This window comes from Rhipicephalus sanguineus, chromosome 2 (assembly GCF_013339695.2).
Source record: "Rhipicephalus sanguineus isolate Rsan-2018 chromosome 2, BIME_Rsan_1.4, whole genome shotgun sequence".
In the NCBI taxonomy this organism is placed as follows: domain Eukaryota; kingdom Metazoa; phylum Arthropoda; class Arachnida; order Ixodida; family Ixodidae; genus Rhipicephalus; species Rhipicephalus sanguineus.
Window position 1 is genome coordinate 187465661 of NC_051177.1, and position 26682 is coordinate 187492342.

At 46.8% G+C, this 26682-nt stretch overlaps 1 protein-coding gene across 1 annotated transcript; it reads right to left on the bottom strand.

The window, feature by feature from the left end:
* On the bottom strand, positions 1 to 25224 carry LOC119383929 (arginine kinase Lit v 2.0101). Its single transcript, XM_037652204.2, has 7 exons — positions 25035 to 25224; positions 22798 to 22872; positions 14034 to 14242; positions 10687 to 10913; positions 6419 to 6745; positions 5253 to 5457; positions 1 to 246 (listed from the first exon to the last, which is right to left on the bottom strand). Exons 2-7 carry the CDS (start codon positions 22851 to 22853, stop codon positions 104 to 106), a joined length of 1167 nt encoding a protein of 388 aa, XP_037508132.1. The 5' UTR covers positions 22854 to 22872; positions 25035 to 25224; the 3' UTR covers positions 1 to 103.
* Positions 25225 to 26682: the final 1458 nt, after the last annotated feature.

Here is a 26682-nt window from a genome sequence, read left to right on the forward strand (position 1 = left end):
GATACAGTGCATCTATTTACAGTGAATTTGTCGATTGCGCAGTTGCGCAAATTTCAATACAGAAGCCTCCCTATTTGCTTCTCTCCGATGGCGAGGACCGGTCCTAGGACTCTTTCTCTAGCTTGATCAGTTCGAGGATTCCGTCCTGCATCTCCCTCACAGCCTGGTACTCCGTGAGGCCAAGTCGGCGCTTGTTTGATATATCGTAGACACCGCCTTCGCTCTCGGTGTGCTCGCCACGGGTACCTGCGTTGAAAGTACACGACAACAACTTTACACGAAAGAAAGAAACACTGGGGCTGTTGCGTTGCTCACAGGAACTAGGGACACAACTGTGCAAAACGATGAGAAGCGTGGACGATGTGAAGTCAAGATAAAAATTTCTTATCAACGTAATACATCAAATCGCATCGATGCGCAGTTAGATATCCATTCATCGCCGAAAGCGCCGAAAGAGAATATAAAAGTACGGGCGCCCCTAAAAACTAGTTGAACCATCTAGCACATTCTGGAAGCACTAATGTTTCGTCTCCTACATAGTTCTTTTCCCGAGCGGCAGCGACTTTTAACAGTGACTCAAAGATAGCGGTTCGCTTGGTCTGTTCGCGAAAATGGCAGACGAAAGGGTAGCGAGACCAGCTCACAAATTTTAAAGACGATAGTCTTTTTGTTCCTTGGAGAATTCTGTTGCGTCCGCAAGCAATTGTTCTGCTGTTTCTTGCACAAGTGACTACGAGGATGATGTGAAATCATTGAAATATAGTTCCGATGATAAAACACCGTAGAATGAGCCCGGATTTTAGTCAGGTGATTTTTTTACTCCGACTTAATTGTCCTGAGGATGTTGGCACTATTATATCTTTTATTTGTAGTGTCTCAACAGTATATGATGCAAATTTGGTGACATAACCTTCAACCAGTAGAGAGTAATGTTCAGCCCAAGAAAGCTACCCGGCCATGATCTCACAGTAGTGCTGCGCAGTGAAGCGACATGTGCCTCAAGGAAAATCGGCGGAAAATCTTTTTCACAGCGTATGTAATAAACAGGATTTGTGTTAACAAAACTGAGTGTGCGTGGCTGCAAATACTGTAGAAGCAGTCTTATGCCCCAGATGATGGTTCTTGGGAAATGGCCACGGCCGCAGAGATGCTGAATTTCATTTGCCGGCTGATCTATATGAGCATCGTCGAGCTTCCATGACAACACCTCCCCAAAACAAGTGCATTCCTAACAAGTCTTACTGATTCCCGAAGCGGAGAAAATACAAAAAGTGCTAAGAGGACAAGAAATTTGACGACTGGACAAATGCCACTTGTACCGCCTGTTTTGCCCAGTGGCACACCAACCTTAGAAAACGATTTTTATTTAGATCTTAGAGCTTTCAGACATGGTTCCATGAATTTCGATGTTATACATTGAAATGTGAAGACTTTTTGGTAGCTTACAAGTTCAGAATATTTTTATTGTGTGCGGTGAAGCCATGCTTTAGGATGTTTTGGTGCCGTGTTCAGTGCTACCATTTGATATCTCATCTTTTTTATTTCTATGCAGCTATTTAGCATAATTTGATGAATTACCTATGCATCAAGAGCAAATTTATTCCTCTTCTCAATTATGTTTATTGTATTGCTGTAGTTGAAGAAATTGTAGAGGGACAAAAATATAACCGTGTAACCTGATGCAATGACGCAGTTTTCACTAGGCAGAAAAAAATTGAAAACTCATAGGCTTCTTGAGCTAGATCATTCGAACTTTCCTCTAATATATAAAGGTACTGAGCAAATATTTTGTATATCTCAGATTATTTTTATTTGTTTTCATGTTGGGGGCATAATGATGAATATGTTCTGTGCAATGTTCAATAAATCTAGTATTTCATAAATATGCTTGCACATTATACCTTAATATAAATTTTTCCAAGTCATAGCATTAAAAAGTACTATCACGTAGCTTCTTATTGATATATAATATTACACTGCATGTATCATATTATTCACAACGAAATATAATTACTAAAACATACAAAATGTGACCAATTTTCCTGCAGTCACGAAAGAGCTATGCGCGCTAGAATTTATTCCGGAAGGTCGGTGTTGGTTGCAGGACTGTACATGACTGCAGCCGTTTCTCATCCTCAACATGTCACTCTGAAACTTACGGGCACCCTGTGAAGCGAACTACCTCGTCTCAAAGCACCCTCCTGCCTCATCGATACTACTCGGATTTTTGGCAATATGGCTGTTACGTGAATGCGACGCACTAGAAATGCGACATGGAACCTTTCATATGGAAACGCACCTACTAGTGCTGTATAGTGTCGCATACCAGCAAGTATAGAGGGAAGTCATCTACTACACAGCGCAGAAACGATTAGCCATCGTTTGTGCGCATGGCAAAACGCGGTTAATCAGAAGTGAGCATTCGTAAATTGTGTTGAAGAAATAATGTCCGCTTTAGTCAATGGGCGACACTGCAGTATTCGCTCAATAAATATAGATCTAAGCAGATCTGGCGCTGTCTATTACCCTCTTTCGCTCATGCAGCGATCACTAAACATGCATGTATTTAATACAGGTATGTGAACGAACTTACATGGAATAGTAGTAAAAACTGGGTGTCTTCGAATGTGCTACCTATCTATCTGAGCAAAAGCAAGGCACTACATTACTAAGGGTGGATACCAGGGAGACAGATGCAAAACAAATGTGTAGGGTAAGGCGGGGCAAAATGAGACGCGGGGCAAAACGCAACATTTTGACTTTGCCGCCCTCTATAGCTAATACAAAAAGTACCGTTTCTTTCTTTCTCTATTTCAGCGATAGGTGAGGGTTGTTTTCGAGATTTCATGTGCAAAAGTTGGTGATTGCTCACAGCGTTCGTGCAGGAATAATTGCGTGGCTGATGTCAGTGTGTACGTGACCCGCCAAAAAGAGGCGAAATTCTGCTCGGCCAAACTTTCGGATCCGTGCATGAAGCTACCTTGGCATAAGTACAACAATGTAATTATTTATGTTGTTAGTTTATAATACTAGCTACATGCCATTAAAAGTTCAGTTCATTTGGTGCCGTGGGCCAAAGGGGAAATGTTTTCGAATTCGGGCATGTGAGAGGGGCAAAACGCGACAAAAAGGCATTGAATTTCCTTAGAGAGTGCCTTATTAAGTGAACCATTTATTTACGCTTATTATATCTGACATTTTTTTGTTTAGGATGGTACGGACGTACAAGAGAATATCATCTAGGGTCTCCTGGGAAGAAAACGACATGAAAAAATTGGCCGCGTATCTGCGTGCTTCGCTGCAAATGTCGTGTAAAGACGATAGAAGAGGCGCTGTGTGAGATATGGACGCCATCTGGCAATACGTCGGGAAACATGAGTGCTGTGTTGCGTGCTGGTAGTCCCGGCGCAGCAGCAGGCGAAGACCGGCGGTGACCAACGCGACCGGCGGGGACGCCAGCCAGGCCGAAAACGCGGTTTGGCGCGAAGCGCTGAAGCAGAGAAACGTCCGCACTCAACGAGTACTCTCCACACACTCTTTTATTTACACGTCGCCTAGGTAAAACAGGAACACCAGAGCGGCGCCCACAACTGGCAGCCTGAAGGCCGCCCACAACGCTGCTTTTTCATTTTTTAAATATTTTTTTCACCTTCTTGGCCTTCTCAAAACTAAAGCTTTTCAACACCAACCCATGGCATTCGTACAGTGCAATACAGAACCGAAACCGAAACACAACAATGAGCTCGTGCGAAGGGCACGGAGGAAGGCAAATTTCAGCGCAGTCGCATTTTCAGCTTTGTTGAAACAGCGCTCACTAGACGACGACGAAGTAAAAGAAGGCACAGGACAGGCAGCGCCTGTCCTGTGCCTTCTTTTACTTCGTCGTCGTCTAGTGAGCGCTGTTTCAACAAAGATGAACGCATACCAACTCGCTCAAGCTTCCATTCTTATGCACTTTCAGCGCAGCTTAAGAAACTAGGGTCCTTAAAATTACGTATGTATGCATTTTCTATTAAAGGAACACGCCACCTAATACTTACCTAGTGATGTTGCACCTCAGATATGCATGATATTTACTTTTTGATCGACAACGTTCAGAACTATGAACAGCCGTACCAGTTCAAGACGGCTGGCCCTTGGGCAAGTGGTTCAACTTTGGCCGAGTGGCTGAATCGAGGGACGTGCCGACAAACAGAAAGACAGACAGAAATACAGACAGACCAAAATTTCTGCGTTTAAGTTCCCCAAGAAAGACGATCGTCTTTAAAAAGCACTGAATGCTACTGAGGAGTTTCGGAGCAGCGCAGCTCCCGGTTCTGTGTGGATTCAATGCGTGGAGTGCAAAGACTGGGCGCATGAAGATTGCGTGGCCGCCCACGGAGTGAATTTTAAGTGCTTCTACTGCAGGAACTGAAAGGATAAATTTTTTTCACGCTGTCTCGTGTTGCCTCACGCAGCGTCTCGTTTTGCCCCGCAGGTTGGGGCAAAATGAGGCATGAGGTGCATTTTTTGTTTCTTTTTAAAATAATATTTTGAACCGTCACAGCACGGCCATATTTATGTAGCACATACCTTCTACCCAAAAGAAAGTTTCTGTGTTGACATTTTATGGTAACGAGTGAAAAAAAAAGATAGCACTATTTTCAAATTTTTGTCGCGTTTTGCCCCGCCTTACGCCAAAAGAGGAGTCAACAGCAATCGCTGGTGGGCACGTCTGATCTCTGACGCCTTTGTCTGGTTGGTGAATGATTCTCAATTCCATGCATTTACTTTGGCATACGCTAGTGTCGCTAAGTTTATTTTGTGTTCTGCGAGATGGACCTAATTTTGACGAGTAACAAGCATGTTAGGTAACTTCTTCGTGACTATTTCAAAGCAGGGTGGGGATGAGTGCTAATGAACAGTGCACAGAACATGTGGCATGCCCAGTTTCCTTGTCAGAATACACTGATATAAAAAAATTACGCTAACGTTTTTTCACACGGTAGGTTGGGGGATAGAGGCCTTAGTTTGTGTGGGCCAGGCGTACTAAGCTTAAAGGTTTTGTGACGTGTCTACGTGCTCTTTAAATGCACATGCATTATGCGCGACACAGCTCCGAAGTTCGTTAAGGAAAGCTAGCCTTTACGCCGCTTAGTGAACCACCTTATTTTTTGAGAGGGAGCTGATAGGAGATACCAGGAAACCGAACTAACGCTCCAAAGGCAAATGTGCCCTTTTGCACATCGCCAAAGTGAGATCCTTAGGCGTACCTCGCACTTGCAGGTTGTACTTGGCAGCAATATTTTCCAGCTTCTGCTTATTGGCGGCAAGCTTGGGCAACTTGATGTGCACACTCGCACGGATAGTGGTACCCAGATTGGTGGGGCAGAAGGTCAGGTACCCAAAGCGGTCATCCCGCGCGAAGGGCAACTTCTTCTCAATCTCCTTCACCGCTTTGACCAGACGGCCATAGACCTGAAAAGATGCGGGATGAAATGTGTTATGGGTAGCAATGCCTTCCTCATATACCAAGAAATGGAATTTCGTTCAGGAGGTTGTATATAATTCCAGAGAAACGTTTCTGTACATAGAGAGCACCCGGCACCCTTTCTGTACATGTGTATGTTTCTCCGAAAGGATGTCATCAGCAAATGGCAACTGAGACCTACGAAGAACAATAATCTTTTAGGGCATTGCAGGTTTTATACAGAACAGCTATCTCGGCACAGGTTATGCGCTAGCAAGGTGTAGTGTTTAATGCTTCCGTTTTTATGAAGTAATCAACAGTGCCGTTACTTTGGAAGCAACAGCACGCAGTACCTTCCTTTGATAGAACCATTGCCCGGAGCGCAAAGCACTACCGACAGTTGAACACATAATTTTAGTTGCACGAGGAACGAGTTTCTCTTCCAAGCACACTTCCGGTCAGTCACTTCAAGTTTGGTGAATATCCAGTAAATTTGTATAAGAAATACCACTGGTACGAAATCGATTGTTCTAGTTAACAATCATATGCATATGCATATGATACCCTAGCATTACATTACTTAAGATAAGGGACAATTTACTGGCAGTATAATTAATGAAAATTACTGCAATGTTTTTCTTGTGAGGAGCTGGGATTGTTGCAGCTTCTGGAGGAGCAGATCTTAAACATTCGCTTTTTTCTCTGCGTGGCCTCTGAGATCAGCTTCGACGGTGCGACAAAGCACGAAGTTAACTCAAGGGCACACAAACGCCGACGGGCGAGTTTCACTACCGGATACCTAAGTCAAATATTAGTTTCACTACCGGATACCTAAGTCAAATATTAGGGTCGCCTCTAGATTTTTTCTTTACTCAGAAATTCATTGGTGGCCATCTGAGCGTACGGTTACATGAACGGACGTAGCCTTCGTGCATAGCGTACAACCACGATGTGGAGGGTGCCCCTCACCTCCTTTAGGTCCCCTCCCTTCTGCATGGAGATGATGCGCAAGTGGTCCTCCTCGTTCACCCAGACAAGGAAGGTCTTGGCATCGTTGTGGTAGATGCCTCTGCCCGTTGGCCAGAAGCGACAGGCGTTGGCTGCCTGGAGGAAGCGGTCTCCTTCTTTGAACAGGAAATGGTCGTCGATGAGCTGCTGCTGCACCTTCTTGCTCATTCCCGTCAGGGGGTAGTAGGTGCCCTTGAGCTCTCCGGTAAGAGAGGTGAGGGTCGAGCTGACCTTCTTCTCCATTTCTTTGTACTGGGCTTCGGTCAGGCACGGGTTGAACGGGTAACCCTGTGCATTGCGATGAACAAATGAAAAAGCTTTACGCTATTCGTAAAAGTATTACCATTTGTAGACTACCGAGTTACCATAGAGATGTATAATATTCGTGCATGCGTTTGTATATGGGCGTGTATATATACACATGCAAAATTGAAAATTTGAAGGGGGGGAGGGGGTTTGAACGTCCCCAAACCAGATATTCCCCTCCCACCCTGGTTACACCAGTGGCAGCAAAGACGTTGGTAACCACAATGTTCGGATGCACAGCTAAACCAGGAACCACACAGAGTGAATGGCGCAGTGTCTAGACGCATAGCTTTCCCTTGTTGCAGGACGTGTGGGTTTACATTTTCCTCTCCATTACCCATTCTCGAACACATGATTTATTCGAACTTAAATTTCCCAGTATGAATATGCTTTATTGATTCCCTATTACGCCTGGTCATTATTTAAAATGGTACATTCCGGAAGTGTATATATTCATTCAGGACGTAATGTCGTCTGCAGTTGGCGCTGCCGAAGATTCGAGGTTTGTAGAAGTGGAGGGTGAGAGGGCAAGCGCATTATTGCTTCCCCACTTCCCTTACTCACGTCTCTGGCAGTGGCTAATTACTGGCGCAAAGCGATCCCAGCGACCCTAATAAGCACTCTCTTCAAATGGATTTTTCGCGACAAGAACTCTCATGAAAAAAATTGGTAAGAAATCGGTGGGTCAAATTCTCTAATTGCACACTATCAATGACATACACGCAAATTTGAGCGTATGCACTCCGCTGTTTGTGTCGTTCACAGGTTATTACATGAAAGGCTTGCTGATACCAGCTCAAGAACGCACGCGCGAGTGGGAGCATTTGCCAAATTCACCTTGCTGTGTCTATAGGTCGCTTAATGGCAAAGATTCGAGGGTAAAAGATGCTCAACGCAGGGTACGCACCTATTTTCCAACCACTCAGGGCTATGTGAAGGTTAAACGTACAGGTGGGTCGACTGTTAAAGGGAACACTTGCGTTTCGGGTACGTCCGGATTTCGCTCTCCTGCAAAGGCTTAGATCTGCATAACACTACTGGTGGTTGACAGTTCCGAACCCTTACGATAGACCAGTAACGTGCACGAAAAATCTTTGCGCATCCACTAGCCGTTAGGGGGCCAACGAACTGAAAGTTGCTCATTCGAGTGTTCCCTTTAACAGTGGACCGTACTGTACTTCCGTAATTAAATGGGCTGCTATTCATCTGCCAGTGAAAGCAGTCGCATCATTATAGAGTCAACGCTTCGTTAGCTCGTATAGTTAGACGCGCATCGCATTGTTCGGGTGTTGCACATATTCCACTTCAAAGAAGCGAGTGAGATGGAAAAAGATAGAGCTATAGTCTGCGCCACATCGGTTGGTGGCAATATGAAGGTGAAGTGCCCAGTTCATAAGGGAGGAACAAAATGATTCTCGTGTAATCGTGTCTATTCTGTCGAGGGGTAAAAATCAGTCGCGTATATGCGCCCTGTGTTATGCGAAAATAGACGCTAGACTCTGCTCAGGCAGCGTTGCGAAAAAGACCTCCACCAGCGCCCTTATCGCAGCCCTGGCGCTAACTGGGTTGTGCAAAGAGAGCCATCCGCAAGCGAATGTACATAGGCCACAATATAACCCCCCTCTTTCGTTTGTGTCGAGGCACGGTTTTCTGAAAATCAAGAACCTGAAAGAATTTCCAGTTATTCTTTTTGCGCACTGCAACTCGCAAGTACAAGCGAACATCGCACGACATGGAGTTCGAGGCAACCCTCCGACGTCCGTTCTCTAGCGCCTAAATGCTTTAAATTTTGGTATATAATATTGTCAAAGCAATGTAGTGCATACACGATCAATTTAGTGTATGTGTCTTAGGATCAGTGGTACAAAGCTCGATTGATGAGGGACGAATGTCCGCGGTGATTTTCGCCTTTTCAGCTGCATTCTCGCTTCTTGTGCGGGGGACGGTATTATTACGTACCCTCGAATGTTCTGTCGACGGTTGTCCTACATGTATATATAGGATATACTGAAAATTCGGATTCGAACATTTTGCCGTCTACTTGTATGACGCACGTGTTAGTATTTGCTAGTTAAAACCGGAAAATTGAGCCTTCAGAACGTACGTGCGTGATGCTGTGTGGTGACCACTGATTCAGATTATAGGAGGTTGCCGTGTGCGTGATGTTGATCGCGCGTCTCTTGAGTCTTCCTCTAGCTGCTCACTCCGTGTTACACGGCGCGCAAAGCGGTAAGACTCTGCTGAGCTTCATAGTCAAGGTTGCCACGGTTCTCCGTCAGGTCAACGCAAAACAATAACGCAAGAGGCGCATCACACTTCCCCATGCAACGGGCTCTAGAGAATGCAATTCGCTTACCCAACGCGTTCAAAGACCCGTTTCCAGCGCTCTCGCTATTCTGCTCCACGCGAAAGCTGTGTAAATTGGTAAAGCTGAACGTTCTCATTCAGTCCTTTACGTCCGTGGCAATTCACAACGCAACAGTAGCGTCGATTGCCGCGTTTTTTCGTAGCCGCGACGCCGCGTTTCGTTTTCGCCATCGTTGTCGCGACTTCATTGTGGTTCGGTGGCACGTCCGACTAGCGGAAGAAATTCATAGCTCTCTTACTGAGCGTTAAATGCGCTAAACATATGCAACAATAAGTTAAATCGTTGTTTCGCGCTCGCTAGTAGCACCTGATTCAAACAATTCAAGAGAGTCAGACTACTCAATTGCTTGCTTCTCGCTCCGACAGGTGGCGCTACACGTTTTGCGAAACTCCAGAGTTTGACGTTTACGGAGGGCTGGGTATAAGGTGCACACCTCGATAAGTGATCGCAAGGACGCGTGCTGGCACATTGCGCTAGCTTCTATTTTACAAGACAGTTTCTATTGCAAATCAGTTCTGCGGAATCCCGCAAGGTGGCGGAAGGGTTAAGAAAGGGAAAATGGACAACCACCCGTTTGTAGCACGAAGCCACAAGGAAATCCACACAGATTTCTGAGAAATTCGTATGGATTTCCTTGTGGCTTCGTACTACAAACGGGTGGTTGTCCATTTTCCCTTTCTTAAGATAGTTTCTAAGCGCTCCATTTTGCACATATACGCGTTCACCAGCGGTCGAGAATAATAATTGAAGCTGCAAGGTGGCGACATTACTTGCGTTCCGTCTATTGCTTTGTAAAGCAAAATATCGCGCTGTCCAGGTGCATGTCAAATGCGTAAGTGATGATTGACGAACGGTTACTGGGCACGCTATACTTGATCGGTGCGTCGCTCTCGATTTTTACCGGTGGTGTATATATAGCGCTGCTTGATGAATTTTTGTCCATGTATCGTGCGAATAAAGTTGCTCGTTATAAGGAAGATTACGATTATGTATGTGCACTCCTACTGTGTCTCCTTCGCTTTTTTGTGCTACGAAGTTTTATTACGCACGACCAACCAGCCCGATCACTGAATTTCAGGCAAAACCTGGCTCTTACAAATTCTACCTGTCTTACCGATACCCTGGCACTACGACTTCTATGCTTGCCTAAACACTATATTCAATCGTCATGCAATTGTCAGTGCACTGAGTCATGATAACGTCTGGGCAGCGAATCGTTTCTGAAGAGATGCGTAAGTTGCCGTTCCTTTATTGTAAATGGTCTCTGTATAATAAAACGACTGCATTCGTTTGACTCTAATACCTTCGTACGAACAATTCACGGCCACCCGGTCCCGGTGACTGCGCGAGTGAAGGAAGTCCCACTCGTATCTAACGCAGGGTGAAAAGAAATAAAAAAATCCTAAAGTATACTGACAGGTGGTTCGTACGTGACGAGCGTCAAGCGTTTGCTAGGCCGCAAAACATTGCGGATATGTTCTCGGCTAAGTGAAATTTCAGTGTTACTCATTGTGATTTTTTGGCTGGCCAACAGGAGGCACAGTGGCGCACTGACCTGCAGCGAGCGTCCGCAGCGCACCCTGGTGGAAATGACAAACTCGTTCTTGGGGTCCAGGTTGACCAGCGTGTTGATGTCACCGAAGTCCGTGCGCGGGTGCTTGGCGCCAGGAGGGAAGCCCTTGTGGTAGTCGTCGATCACCGGGTCGAACAGCTCGGCAAACACCGTGTAAGACTCGGCGTCTGGCGCGTACACGCCTACGCCGCTGTCCAGGTTCTCGACGCCTGCAAGAATTAAAACAAGAAAGATAATAATAAGGATAATATCTGTGGTTGAATGTCCCAAAACCACGATCCCAAAGCCAAGCCGTAGTGGAGGGCCCCGGAAATTTCCACCACCTGGGGTTCTTTAACGTGCACCTATATCTAAGTACACGGGCCTCAAACATTCTCGCCTCCATCGAAAATGCAGCCGCCGCGGCCGGGATTCGATCTTGCGACCTTTCGGATCAGCAGTCGAGCGCCATAACCATTAGGCCACCGTGGCGGGGCGAAACAAGAAAGACATAAGCGGTACGTATGAGCAAAACGTTCGTACCCGAGACAGCGGTAGCAGCGATAGCAAAGGATGTAGAACAGATGCAGTTGTACCTGTTGAAACTGCAATTTTTTAGAGTTTCTCCTTTTGTAGCAGCAGGTCCCTGCATTGCTACTTACACGATGTATAAAGATGCATGAAAAGTGGTAACCCACTTGCCGCATCTTTCTTTTTTTTCAAGCTTACAGGCGTATACTACCTAGGCTACATAACAAATGCGCAAAAAGTGTTCTAACTTTCACTGTGAGTGCACCAGTACAATTAGGAAATGTTGATATGAAGACAACTTCAAGGTCACTCATTATATTTCATGTTTTCACTGCCGCCGCCGTGGCACAGCGGCTATGGTGCTCCGCTGCTGACCCGAAGGCCGAAGGTTCAATCACTGCTGTGGTAATCGCCTTTCGATGAACGCGAAATCGGGTCCGTGTGCTGCGCGATGTCATTGAGTGTTAAGGTACACCAGGGGGCAGAAATTATCCGGAAACCTCCACTACGGCAAGCCTCATATTCATATCGGGGATTTGGATCGTAAAAACCCTGATGTTACTCGTACTAATAAACGTGGTGAATGGCTTTTGTGACGCTTGCCTTAGGAAACGATGTCACATGGTCGCTTATGCATTCGCCTAAGGCGACTCGAAGGCGCAAGCTATCCACTTCTTTTCAGTCTTCTTTTTCTTTAGTCGATTGCACTGATCCTGCATACTGCGCTTGCTCAGAATAAGTTTATTGTGTCGTTTTGTATCGTTTAGTCGCTCTAAATGTCACTACGGTTCTAGTTTTCTGTACCCAGCACAATATCTTTTTCAAAATTGAATTCGCTTTTGATAGCGGGAAAGCATTTCTAGGCTAGCTTGTCGGTGGTAGTAAATAGTTCAGGATAACTTGATGACAAAAATGAGTCCTCCTAAGTGATACTAAGGCGATAATTATAATATAAAGCGTCCAATTTGAACCTTTCTAACACGTGAGGTGTCAGCGTGAAGAAGAAGGAAACGAGGAGGGAAGATGGCTCAACTGCATCACAAATGAAGCCTTCTTTACCGCCACCATGGACGCGGAGAAGGCTGCACGTTTGGAACACTGATCTCCACTAGGAGGAGCTGGATGGCGCATCGAGCACGCGGGCGTGAAGCCACCGGAAGCCGCCGTTTTTGTCCCGGAAAAGAGCTTTTTTCTTCTTTTTTTAAAGAAATACCTGCCTGTAGCGCAGTAAACTGTAAGAATCGACCGGAAAAGTCGTCAGGGAAGATATTTAGTGCGTAAGTACCTCAAAGCTGCATTACTTTTTACGCGTTTTGTACGTTGCAGCACTCCGCCATATTCGGACGGTGTCGGCACGGCGTCTGTCATCTTTCGTATAGCGTTCGTCGGCGTCTAAATCGCAGAGTTTCGCAGTAATCGCAGAGTTTGAAAAAATAAAAAAGAAAAACGATCATAACAACAGCTGCCACCCGAGAATATTTGAATTGCGCGACTGAGACGCACAGGAGACGCCAGCTTCCGGGACAAACAGGAGACCTTCCGGTGGCTTCACAAGCGCCCGCCTAGCAGAGCGGGGATGCGCCGTCCAGCCTTTTAAATGGAGGTCAGTGGTTTGGAACGCCAGCGCTTGCTTACCCGTGAACGCGAGCGTCGCTGAAGGGCAAGCAAATCAGTGCTCGGCACTTTACAGCTTTCACGTTGAGTTCCCCGGCTTACATTTTTTTTGGCCCTTCGCTGCAGAAAAAGTGAACTGGAAAGTTGAAACTGAAGCATACATTTGCCTATTAAGCTTGAGTACTTTGGAATTATTGTGTAATACAGCTCGTGCATCGTGTCTATAGGTACTACAAAAGCATCACTGATGCCTTCGGATGTGAACTAACGTAGGCGACAGCAGCGCTTTCCATCCATCTGATTTGCATTATTGCTTGTTTTGTTTTTTGTTTCTCCATTGCGTGTGGCTCATTCCCACTGTATGGGCGAACTTAAGTTCAATGCCCTCATCAGCTTCAGCGCAAACGTAAGGTTTAGGTCTGGTCAGTGAGAATAGTATAATAAATGACTTGCAAGTTTCCACGTCACGTTGTTCTATTGACCGTTTTGTTAATGATGAAGTCAAGAATGCATCAGGCATTCTTTTTACAAAGTGCATCACGATTGGCGCATTCTTAAATTTTCATGCACATTTTCATGCACAGACACAATGTTTGTTTAAGCCATGGACTTTAACACATTAATGTGTGACGATTTTTAACCGCGACGTGGTTTTCACGGACGTTCCAACGAGAAATTCGCATGCGATTAATACAGTATAAACATATCCCAGTATAGCATTTCTACTTCTATCTGAAATACACACACATATACCACTAATCTTAAATGTATGTGTGTTGCAAAATACCTCGCAAGAGTTGTGGAGAATTGTTCATGAACGACATACGTCTGTGTTTAGGGGGCTCCATTCGAAAAGGCGCTTTGACTGCCTGGCATGACTTCAGGTAGGAGCGGAACTTTCGGAAAATTTTACTTTTCTTCATGTGCCCTCAGTGGGTAAACTACAGGGGAGTGGCGAAGTGCCCTAAAGACGACGAGAGAAAATTATTATTGATTGCGGCCGATGACAAAGGTGATCGTTGACAAAACAATCGGGCGGAAGCACACCAGTCGAACGCAATTTCATACTGTTCAATACGAGTACACTAAACCAAGGTAAATCCGGCCACACTTTCAAGCCACGATAGATTAGGATATCGCGTCTCGAAAAATTACGGTGTGCATGTTCGTTATGGAAGGGAGAAAGAAAGTGTGCAGTTCCTCACCAGACTGGATGACATCCAAGAGTGTGGCACCCATGGCAGTCTTGCGGGTCTTGAGCTTGTCGAAGACATCCTTGGTTAGGTACTTCTTTAGGAGGGAATGGCAGTTGCTGGCACCCTGAAGCTTCTTGAAGTCTGCCTCCAGCGTGTTCAGGGTCGCCTGATCAACCTTGCCACCTGTGCTCTTGCCTTGACCGCCATGAGAAAAGCCCCTACGTGCGACAGCACAGCTTATGAGACTACGGCAGCGATGCTCAGCCGCCCAGCTGTCATACTCGTCGACCCATGGGCGAAGTTAAAGGGATACTGACGCCAATTTTCGAAGCTGACTTTACACCGCCGTAGAAATGTTGTGTCTACAGAGACGGCTCAGAGCAAGTGTGAAGCTCTAAAGATGCTGAAAACGTTTTACATTGACATTGAAGTCAATTTTCGCGTGGCACACCTAATGACATTGACACTAGCGTGAAGTAGGGCTACATTATCGACTATGGTGACTACACGCACCAGTTAGGATAGTGCTAGTGGCGTTAGATACCATAGCATACGAAACGGCCGCTTGTGTGCCACCGACGGAACTGTGGAGCGGAGCGGCCATAGAAACGTCACAATACCTTGCGTGAGCACGTGACTATAAGCTCACAGTATGTCGTGACGTCAGGATACAGGAACCGAAGCTAGCTTTTAAGCACATATTGTAATTATTTCTCCAGTGTGCACTCACGCTTACCAGTACATTTCCTAGGCTCTTGAAGGCTTCGTCTTTCATTCAAATGAAAATTGTCGCGTATTACTTTAAAGCAGCGCTTCGCTGTTGCCGTTTTGTTAGCCATGGATGGAGTCATGTAAGGGGTCTGTAATGCTCATGTCAGGGCTTCATTGGCGATTTCTTCGTTCATGCAACGTCTTTCGCGCAGGTTCCAAGACCTTCAGCGTTGCTAGTTGTTGTGATCGACCTCCCTGACATGGCGCCGCTTAGACGTGAGACAGTTGCTGGACAGCGCTCCCAGAGGTGAACCCAAAAACGACAACAAAGCAAGCCGTACTTGGAATTTTGCGGCGCAGCCGCCTCTCCTCGTAGAACCCTTGGAACTTGCCCGACCGACTGGCGACCTATGAAAGGCTGTTTACAGTCAAAACGGCTTAAAAAGGGTGGTTATCTCGGTACGTCTCTGTTCGTCGGAGTGCCGCGGACAATGAGCCAAGCGACTGAGAACAGTCTGGGGATGCATTTCCCACGTTCTCGGTGGTGCATATTACCGCTGTTTCTACAAGTCGTGGTCTGCGTGGCGCCGTTGACTCCTCATTGCAACGGATTACGGAATTGATTTCTACCTAGAACCCAACATCTTCGCGCTGCGCTGTGTCATGCGCCTGGTGCAGTGTTTGTGCAGTGTTTTCTCCCTCGCCATGGTACGAACTGGGCGTGCCTCTCCCGCTTTCCCTGGGTTGGGAAGAAGGCGGTGTTTCACCCTCCCATATCGAGGGCGGAGGTGAAGAGCACATTTTGATTGGACAATCCTGGGTTCCATTGTTTCCCCAGCAAGGGATCCTGGGAAGACGTGGACTTTAAAACACGAGCGCAGACACGCTCGAGGCATGCTACCAGAAACATTGAAGTAGCACGCTACCTTGAACCTGTATATATAATGTAAATAAACACTCCTGTCAACCGCACCGGCTCCTCTCCTCGACATCTCCCCGGGACTTTGGCTGGCTCCGGTCCTCTGGGCAGACCCCCGACTACATCAACTGGTTGGCAGCGACGGGATGTCCCATGCTTGACTCGGGCCTCAACGATATGGTGAGTGCTTGACTTTCTTTGAGTTTTGCCAGGTTTTAGCTTTTGAAGTTTTCTAAAACAGTGTGTAATCTTCTGTGCGTATAGGGTTCGTTGTACCGCTTCCATACGTCACAGCTATTCACCAAATTTTAGCTTTCATATTCTAAACCGGCAGTAACTTTAACGTATGTGTAGGCTTCGCTGATTCGCAACCTAACATTACGACAAGAAAGAAAGTCCTAACTCGTGGAGACCATGGAATTGGTAAAGAAGCTAAAGAAACCAGACCTCTTGCTACTGTGTGAAGAGCTGGGAATCGAGGTGGAGAGAGGAGAGAGAAAGCCGCAGCTGATCAGGGCAATTCAGCAATGTGGTGCGGAGGATGATGAGATTGAGGAGTGTTGGGAAGTTATTGAAAGGAGGCAAAGGGAGGCCGAGGAAAACCAGAGAAGGGCCGACGAGGACAGGAAAAATGAATCAAGGCGTTTAGCTTTGCAAGAGTCACAGGCAACCAATAACTTGAATAACGGGAGACCTGCAGCCGAAAAAATGAAAGATCTCATGGAACCTTATAAGGTCAATGACGACATGGGCCTGTTTCTAGTAAATTTTGAAAGGCTCTGTGAAAGCCATGAATTTCTACGTGACAGTTGGCCGCAGAGGCTTCTGAGTGTTCTCCCTTGCGAAGCGGCCGCAATAATTGCGAGGCTAAAGAAAGAGGATGCCGGTGACTACGATAAAGTAAAAACCGCCTTGTTGAAGAAATACCGTCTTTCCGCCGACGCCTTCCGCCGCCGTTTTCGGGAAGCAGCTAAGAGATCGAATGAGTCGTTTCAGGAATTCAGCTACAAACTCAATGCTGACTTAGTTCAGTGGCTGAAGGGGGAGAACGCTTTTGGAAACCACGACAGGGTAGTTGAGGTTATATGCCTGGAACAGTTCTACAGTTCACTAAGCCCCGAAATGCGCCTGTGGGTACAGGACAGAATAGGCGATGGGGACATGGAACGGGCGGCAGAGTTAGCGGATGAGTTCACTGCACGTCGTGAGTCCGAAAGAGCGCGCAGTAAGCCTTTGTCACAATTTCGCAGAGACGACAGGAAGCAACCCTTTCAAAATAGGGGCACCGAAACCGTGAAGGGAGAGCCACAGAAAGGGGCAGCTGCCGAGACTGAAACCGCCGCAAGTGGCTTGAAAAACGACAAAAAGAAGGAGAGGGCGTTTGAAGCTAAAAGGCCAATCGTTTGTTACAGGTGCAATGAGCCTGGTCACGTCTCAACAGGCTGCCGAAAGCCCAAAGCTGTTTTCTCTTTCTCGGACAGCAGCGATGATAGCTTAGAGCTATTAAAGCCCTACCTTTACGAGCTAACGGTCAACGGAAAGCCGTGTCAGGTACTGCGCGACTCTGCCGCAACTATGGACATTGTACATCCCTCCTATGTAAAACCTGAAAATTTCACTGGCGAGTGCGCGTGGATCCGGCAAGTAGTCGAGGAAAACAGTGTATGCCTGCCGATAGCACGCGTCGAGGTTGAGGGACCCTTCGGACTGCTCGTGACGGAGGCCGCCGTGTCACAGAACCTACCGAAGCATTATCCCTACCTTTTTTCAAATCGGTCTGATATGCTTTTGAGAAACAAGGGCCTCTGTTTCAGTGACCATACAGTACTAGCTCTGACGCGTTCGAAAGCTCGGGAGATCGCAGCTGAGATGAAGCGCAACGAGATTCAGGGAGAAGAAAGCTCAAGTGATGCGCAAGTAGATTGTCGCGATCAGTGTGAGGGTGACGAAGTCTTAGAGTCTCGGGAAACAATGACTGCAGAGCAACAAGAAAGTGCCTTGGTATTGCCGCATTCGGAAGGTTTTTTAGATCTCTTAAAAGTGGATAGAGACCAAATAGTTGCGGAACAGGAAAGTGACTCCTCGCTTCGGAGCTTAAGTGAACTACTCGAGAAGGGGGTGGCGAAGAAAAACGTTAGCTTCCAACGACGTAGAGGGGTGTTGTACCGTCAGTACAAAGATAAGAAAGGGGTTCAGTATGACCAGCTAGTTCTTCCCTCGAAGTATAGAGACCAAATTCTCAACTTGTCCCACGGCAAAGGCTGGGCCTGCCATTTGGGAGTAAAGAAGACTAAAGATAGGCTACTAAGGGAATTTTACTGGCCCGGGTGCTTCCGGGACGTTAAGAATCATGTTGAAACATGTGAAGCGTGTCAGAGGATTGGGAAGCCGCACGAAACTCGAAAAGCCCCTATGAAACTGGTGCCTGTAATAACCGAACCATTCAGGCGCTTGGTGGTTGATGTAGTAGGACCCCTTCCCACAACTAGTTCAGGCTACAAGTATATATTAACGATGCTCTGTCCTGCCACAAAGTTTCCGGAGGCCATACCGCTGAAAGAGGTAAATTCAGTCGAAGTAGTCGAGGCTTTGCTTTCAGTGTTTTCCCGAATAGGCTTCCCAGCCGAGTTGCAAAGTGACCAGGGAAGTGTTTTTACAAGTGCTCTTACGACTACTTTCCTAGAGAGATGTGGCATTAACATCATACACAGTTCCGTAAGGCATCCGCAGAGCAATAGTGTTGAAGCATGGCATGCCGTCTTAAAAAGAGTGTTGCGAGCACTGTGCTACGAACAAAAGAAGGATTGGGAGGCCTGTTTGCCAGCCACTATGTTTGCCTTGAGGTCAGTACCTCATGAAACCACAGGGTTCAGCCCTGCGGAACTTGTCTACGGGAGGTCGCTTCGTTCACCCCTTCAGATGGTGCGTGAGGCATGGGAAGGGCGTGAAGAGAACCCAACAGTGGTCCAGTACGTACTGGAACTACTGCAGCGTCTGCAATCCTGTCAAGAACTGGTGGAGGCAAACATGAAAGCCGCGCAGAGCAAAGCAAAGTTGTACTATGACAGAAATGCGAGAAAACGGGTCTTTCGTGAGGGCGACAAGGTACTTCTATTAACAGCTTCACGAAAGAACAAACTAGACGTTCTGTGGGAAGGACCAGCTGAAGTTGTAACAAAGCTGTCAGACACAAACTATGTAGTTAGGCTACCTGGCAGGCGCAAGGAGCTGAGAATATATCACACGAACTTGATGAAGCCTTATAGAAGGCGCGAAGCTATAGTTCAGCTCGTTCTAAACGTGCCCGAGGAAGTGGAAACTGAGTTTGGCTACCCGAGTCCCCCATCTGCAGTTCCTCTTGACAAGGTCTTAGAAAAGATAACGCAGGACTCTGATCTTAACGCAGATCAGCAGAGTCAGCTGAAAGAGCTTCTATGGGAATTTGAGGAATGTTTCGCCGACCGGCCGGGAAAGACTAGCTTGATCGAGCATGATATTGAGCTGACGTCGAATGAGCCAGTCCAATGCAGACCGTACCGAGTTTCCCCTAGACAAAGAGAAATTTTAGAAAGCGAGCTGCAACGCATGTTAGAATTGGGATTGATTGTTCCGTCAGACAGTGAGTATGCGTCGCCGCTCATACTGGTAGAGGCTCAAGGGAAAAACCCAAGACCTTGCATTGACTATCGCCGTCTAAACGCCATTACGCGCGATCAGAATTACCCAATCCCTAATCTGGAGGAACGAGTGGAAACAATTAGCAGTGCGGAATATGTTTCTACACTGGACTTGACTAGGGGCTACTGGCAGGTGCCGTTGACCGAGCGAGCTAGTCGATATGCCGCGTTTACCTCACCCATGGGTACGTTTCGACCCCTTGTCCTTACATTCGGCTTGAAGAACGCACCGTTCTGTTTCTCCCGACTAATGGATCGCGTCTTGAAAGGCACGCAAGCTTATGCGCTTCCCTATTTAGACGATATCGCTGTCTTTTCTCGCACCTGGGAAGAACACTTGGGTCACCTCAGGGATGTTCTCGGACGATTGCGCGCTGCCGGCTTAACACTTAAAGGCGAGAAATGCCAACTAGGTAAAGCTGAGGTCAGTTACTTGGGCCACGTTGTTGGCCGCGGATACAGGCGTCCCCCTGAGATAAAAGTAGCAGCGATTTCAGAGTATCCAAGGCCCCTAACTAAGACTGACGTTCGTTCGTTCTTAGGGTTAACTGGCTATTACCAGCACTACATCCGCAACTTTTCCGATATCGCTAGCCCTCTCACCGACAGTCTGCGAAAGAATGAGCCGGTGAGGGTAGCGTGGAATGAGGAAAAAGAAAAGTCGTTCGTCACGCTCAAACAAGCGCTGATCGACAAACCGCTCTTAAGAGCTCCAGTCTATGAACGCCCGTTCATTCTGCAGTGTGACGCAAGTGACCGGGGGATGGGTGCAGTGCTCAGTCAGAAGAGCGATAATGATGAAGAGCATCCGGTATTATTCGTGAGCCGAAAGCTAACGGAGCGTGAGCGGGCGTACAGCACATCGGAGAAAGAATGCGCCTGTTTAGTATGGGCTGTGCAAAAACTGCAGTGCTATTTGGCAGGGTCGCGGTTCCTCATAGAAACTGACCATTGCCCATTGACCTGGCTGCGTAACATGTCTGCAAAGAACGGCAGGTTGCTTCGCTGGAGCCTTGCACTGCAGGAACACGCCTTTGATGTAAGGTACAAAAAAGGGCGCGATAATGGCAACGCTGATGGGCTCAGCCGTGGCTTTCCAGTGTAATGCCAAATCAGTTTTACGCCCCTTGCACCCTGTGTCCTTCTTTTATATATCTTGCATCTTTTACTCTTTTCATAAATCCCTCCTTTTCGTTTTCGTGTCGTCCGTAGCAGCTGAGTGCTTTAAAGGCTGTGACTTTCTCTGAGAAATTATACCAAACGTTAGGCAGTTGATTTTCTTCGCACATAGTAGGTCTGTGCTTCTTGGCTTTATCATCTGATTCATGATTTTCACGAAAAAAGGTATGATGGTAAATTTTGAGGGAATTTTTATCTGAGAATATAACCTGGCATTGCTCGAGGTCAGTTGAGTGCTCTCCGTTTGTTGTTCCTCGGGTTTTGCTTGGTTCATTTCCGGCGCTTGCAAGCCTTTGTCCAGGTCCAAAGATGGGGTTCCGCCTACGTCAACGAATTCAAAGGAGGAAGCCTACGGTCTCTGCGGAGTGCTTTGGTGCTGCATTCCCTTCGAGACCTCTTGTGGCGGTGGACGAGCTGTTGTGATCGACCTCCCTGACATGGCGCCGCTTAGACGTGAGACAGTTGCTGGACAGCGCTCCCAGAGGTGAACCCAAAAACGACAACAAAGCAAGCCGTACTTGGAATTTTGCGGCGCAGCCGCCTCTCCTCGTAGAACCCTTGGAACTTGCCCGACCGACTGGCGACCTATGAAAGGCTGTTTACAGTCAAAACGGCTTAAAAAGGGTGGTTATCTCGGTACGTCTCTGTTCGTCGGAGTGCCGCGGACAATGAGCCAAGCGACTGAGAACAGTCTGGGGATGCATTTCCCACGTTCTCGGTGGTGCATATTACCGCTGTTTCTACAAGTCGTGGTCTGCGTGGCGCCGTTGACTCCTCATTGCAACGGATTACGGAATTGATTTCTACCTAGAACCCAACATCTTCGCGCTGCGCTGTGTCATGCGCCTGGTGCAGTGTTTGTGCAGTGTTTTCTCCCTCGCCATGGTACGAACTGGGCGTGCCTCTCCCGCTTTCCCTGGGTTGGGAAGAAGGCGGTGTTTCACCCTCCCATATCGAGGGCGGAGGTGAAGAGCACATTTTGATTGGACAATCCTGGGTTCCATTGTTTCCCCAGCAAGGGATCCTGGGAAGACGTGGACTTTAAAACACGAGCGCAGACACGCTCGAGGCATGCTACCAGAAACATTGAAGTAGCACGCTACCTTGAACCTGTATATATAATGTAAATAAACACTCCTGTCAACCGCACCGGCTCCTCTCCTCGACATCTCCCCGGGACTTTGGCTGGCTCCGGTCCTCTGGGCAGACCCCCGACTACATCATAGTGTTTTGGGCATAGTTTGCACAGCCAGAATGCGTTAGGCAAAAGTGTGCCCAGGGTTCCCCTTCAGGGGCGGGGGGGGGGGGCGAAGGTTCATTGAAGGTGGACGAAGGTTCACTGCAGCGCCCCCTCTCCCGATTAAGTCAATGTACGGGGCAGACATTGCCCCCCCCCCCTCTCTTAGGTGAGTAAGTGGGGCGGCCGCCCCCCTGCTGCCCCCTGCGCACGCCCCCCCCCCCCCCTGCGTGCGGTATTCTAACGGCCAGCGCGTGTCACACCCAAAAACGGTATTATCAGTCCAATATATGGAACGGCGTGGTAAACATGCTTTCTATAGTGAGATAATTTTTGTTGCCACGATGGATCTCAGGATCGCTGAGCGTTGAAATGTATTAAATAACAGCGCACCGAAGTGCCAACGGAATTCAGAAGGGTTGCTGTTCGGGCGATTTGGTCATCCTTAATAGTAGCGTGTATTAGCGCGGCGCATGTAAGAAAGAAACACGATGCACACGTAGAGACAGGTTGGCGCTATGCATCCAACTGTTCATTTCGTGCCCTTCACACTCTTTTTATACATGCTCGACAAAACACAGTTCGTCTTGACCGTGTTCTTAATGCAAGGTACATCCTTTCCTGTACCGACGATGAAATTAATGGCGAGCTGCAATCTAACTGCCACTGACGCTTTTCTAGCTATGCATTATTATATAACTAGCAACAAGAGGTCCCGCTGCAGTTTTCCGACTGTGGGACTTCTTTCGGCATGACGTTTCTTGTAAAATTTATTTCAAAGTAAACATATTCGACAGCAATCTGTCTGGCTCGGAGAACATTTTTTTAAAATTAAAAAACTGAAGACAAAACGTGGCTGGAGGGTCCTTTTATTCTTGTATAGCTCAGCTTCATTATCTTCATTTCATTTCATTCATTATCTTCTGTTTATCTTCATTATGTACCATAATGAAGATAAACGTTAACAGATAGCCAGGTTAGTGCTCTCATTTTTACCGGCATAATCGTCAACTCCGTGAATCCTGGAGCGGAATGCCTTCCACCACTTACCATGCCCCCACAGTGAAGGGTATCACGGCCTGCTTGAGGAACATACGAGAAAACATGGTGCCGCTTGAGTTGATCCTGCACGAGTAGGACAGGAATTAGGCTTAGCTGTGTTGCTCGTGCAGCGCCTACACAAGCAGGTTTAACTGATTACCTAAGTAGGTATAACTGTTATTACGCGTTCAAATTGCTTATAGGCAGGGTAACGCAGCTTCGAAAAGCGTGAAAAACGTAAAGCCGCGGACGTAAGAGATTGCTGGAGGACCTCGTGTGGAATGCTTCGTGCATTGAAAATATGCGCCTGCTTCACAACGTGGCAATTTTCTAACATGCTTAGGCGCAAATTTGTATACAACGCTTGCCGAGGCATACCTCACTATTTTTTTGTTTTAGTCATCCATGACATGTATGATCCTTTATCTATACGATTAGGTCTCCAGAATACGTTGTCTATGGTACGAATACATTTACGGTATATTCTTCCTCCTTCAATATACAGCTAATGCTGTGATGTAAAGTTGACAAGGGTGGAGGCTTGGGTTTGTTGCAAGTCCATGACAGTAGACTTACTGCACGAGGACACAAAGACAAGAAAGGGCTGCGATGTAATAGCCAATAAATTCTCATGGCTTTACAAGTGCGTCAGTCTTATATCATTATGCTATTAAATTTACAAAGACAAACCACTTGTGGGATCTTTAAGGAATATATGAGAGATGGTTGCGAATTAGATCTCAGAAGCGGGTCATTGTGTTTATGGCAAATGCGCGCATTACTCCTTTGCAAGTAGACCGCTGGATTAGCCATGAAAGAGAGCCAATAGTGTCAAGTATAAAAAGCGGATATGCCACATAACTGAGGCTACAACAACCATCAGCTAAAAACAGCGATTCTTTGTGCATAACACATTCAGCTGGCATGGTAGAAATATTAACACTGAACGCAGACCAATAAGGTGTTGCTGAAAACATAACGACGTTTTTTTAAGAATTCTTGACGTGTGTTAACCTCATGGTACGTGATAACTCGATTGCCGTGAAAATTTAAAGGTGGTAATTGGCGTTTGGTAGAGCCATCAGGTAAACGATTCTGAAGAATTAGCTCGCGTAGCAGCCACAGAAGACGGTGCTTAATCAACGGCAAAAAAAATTCTGGGTGTGTGCGTTCTGTCATGTCTGCCCCATTTTCCACTGCGGGAGCTTTTGATATATTAAACTCATTATTTTGGTAAACGAAATAGTTTCAAGGCGTGGTGAATGAAAATAATGACCTACGAATTTGTTAAAAGGTATAAATATCAGTGTTTCTTCTGTAAAGTCGCCTACGTTATGGTTAGCGTCGTGGTAAACAAGCAAATAATTCTCATAAACATAGAGGTGACATCGCAAACCATCCGACAAAGTACCATTATATGACAACTATGAGACTTTATCGTGAGTAGAACGAGTGATACTTGTACATATTTAGTTGGTAATAAACGGGGATCTATTTTGGAAAGTTATGTTTGGACGAAGTATTTTTATTACGCAAAACTGAATAAGAAGATGAAGGTGTGAACTTATTGATTCGAGAAAGAGTGCTTGTTATTCAGGCATGGCTAATGTGTTTCTGCCCTTCAACAGCCACCACGACACGACCTTGACCAAGTGCGACCTTGAAACGGCAATGTTTATTTTGGCTAACGAAATCGTAAACCGTTCGCACTAATTATTAAAGTGACGCTAAAATCATTCATTACCGAACTTCGAAGCGAGCGTATTGTGACAAGCTCTTACTGCATGACCTTTACACCTTTGCCAAGATTAGAGTAATCCTTCTGCGAGATGTCTTTTGGCCATATGGCAATACAGAGCCTCAGAGTTTACGCTTCGCCCCTCGATTTCTCATTTCTGGTTGTGTTCATCGGCTCTGCCAACTCATTTTGCCAGCCTTTACGCATTACGGTACCGACAGAGGCTGAACTCATTACGCATTCAGAAACAACTGGTAACAATTATGTCGCAGAGTCGTTGGCGGAGTGCTCCTGTTAATAACGGCTCTAGCGTAAGGACTACAAGTTATATGAAAGTTGGACTCCAATTTATGAGGCCTGTTACTGAAGTAGCAGTCAGCTTGTGCTTTGATGATTTTCTCACTGCCAACAATTTTGAATATGTTCTTGTCAACTAGACGCTACCGAAACACACAAGCTCATTTTTATCAGGCTGTTTGACACCGGTGTTGACTTGGGTGCGGCTCACCTGTGTCAGTAAGCAACGGGGGAGGAGACGTCGCCGTCGACCTCGACTCTGTCACGGGCTCACAGGAACGGCGGCTGCCCTGACGTGTCTCGGGTCGTAGACGGCGCGGCTGTGCCTCGGGCCAGCACCTCGCCCACGCGCCTTCACCGGGGCCCACACGCCCAGGGTTCGCACACGCCAAACGGCCGCTAGCTCGCGCAATCCGCCTTCTTCTTCTTCTTCGTCGTCCTCTTTGACATCGCGCCAACTCGAGGCCGCGGTGAGGCGAGATGGAATCGCCCAGAAATAAACGACGCCGTGGCTTCGCCGCTTTAACGAAGCGTTGCATTGAGAAAACTTTTTGAAGATTGGAAACGTCAACAGTCGCGGCGAGAATCACTGAAAAGAAGGTGAAGCAAAGTTAAACAGCACTGGTGGATTCCCAAAATGCCTTCTGGTTTTGTGACAAGAGCCGAGTTTCGGGAGAAAATTCTAGGTTAGTGAGAAGATGAGCATGATTTATGTCGATAAACATGGTTGAAAAGAACACAAAGGTAGCGTCAGGAAATCGAGAACACGCAAAAGAACATAACGTCAACTGGCTGTTCTTTTTCTTTTGCACCGGTTATCGATTTTTTCGAGCGTGCTTTCATCCGTTACCCAATCATTGCTCAGAGACGATGAAACAAAAACATAAAAATGGTAGCCGTAAATCACTTGTCTCTTTAACCGTATGGATATAAAAAAAAACGCCAGGCCTGCGTGGAAAGCGCAGCACAGTCACAGCGAAAGCTGGAAGAGCGGCATTTCTAGAGCCCGTTGTAAACTCTCTTGGGGCTACTAATACAAGTACACTAGCAAGGTACCCACTACGCCATAAATCACAATATTTATGAAATTGGGAAGCACCTACAAGGCCATTATTCGTCATTGTGCGCAGAAGCGAGGTTCCAGCTACACATATGTAAGGCATTATGTGCACTTTGTTTAGGTGACGACTGATGACGATGAAGAATTGTGGCTCAGCCCTTGTAATGGGTTGGAGGCTTTAAACGGCTCACCAGTTACGTAATTCGCATTATGTGACGCCCGGTCGCTATTTCACTCTCCCACCATGCTATATAACATACGTTGACGTGAGAAAGATAGACAGAGAGAGGAGGGAAGAACTTTATTGAGACCCTGAGGAAATGGATGATAGGCATATAGGCTTCCTTGGCAACCAATGCAAGTGCACTTGCGAGGAACCCACTACGCTATAACTCATCATAATTTCTGTGAAGTAGGGAAACAGCCACTATGCCATTTTTTGTCATTCAACGGAGAGCCGTGGTACCCGCTGAAAACATGTAAGGCATTATGCGCACATTGTCGGTGTTGTGCCTGATGAAGATGAAGAATTATTGCAGAGCCTCTTGTAATGGGTTGGAAGCATCCAACAGCCCCCTCGTTGCGCAATTCACATTGTGTGACGCCTGGTTACAGAATTCGTGTTGTGTGACGCCTGCTGGTTATTTTACTCTTCTACCACACTACATTACACATGTTATTGTGGTTCCTTCGCGACATGAAGCCTGTATAGGGTCCTTTTGCAACGCAGTTTCAAGCACCGGCATGGCTCAGAGGTAGAACACTGGGCTCACACGCAGAAGGCCCAGGTTTGAACCCC

Excerpts from the sequence above, each read along its gene's own strand:
- LOC119383929 (XM_037652204.2), bottom strand. The coding sequence starts at position 22,853 with ATGTTTTCTCGTATGTTCCTCAAGCAGGCCGTGATACCCTTCACTGTG. Across the intron at positions 14,243-22,797 it reads CCCTTCACTGTGGGGGCATG|GGGCTTTTCTCATGGCGGTC; the intron begins GTAAGTGGTGGA and ends TGTCGCACGTAG. Across the intron at positions 247-5,252 it reads GTACAACCTGCAAGTGCGAG|GTACCCGTGGCGAGCACACC; the intron begins GTACGCCTAAGG and ends CTTTCAACGCAG.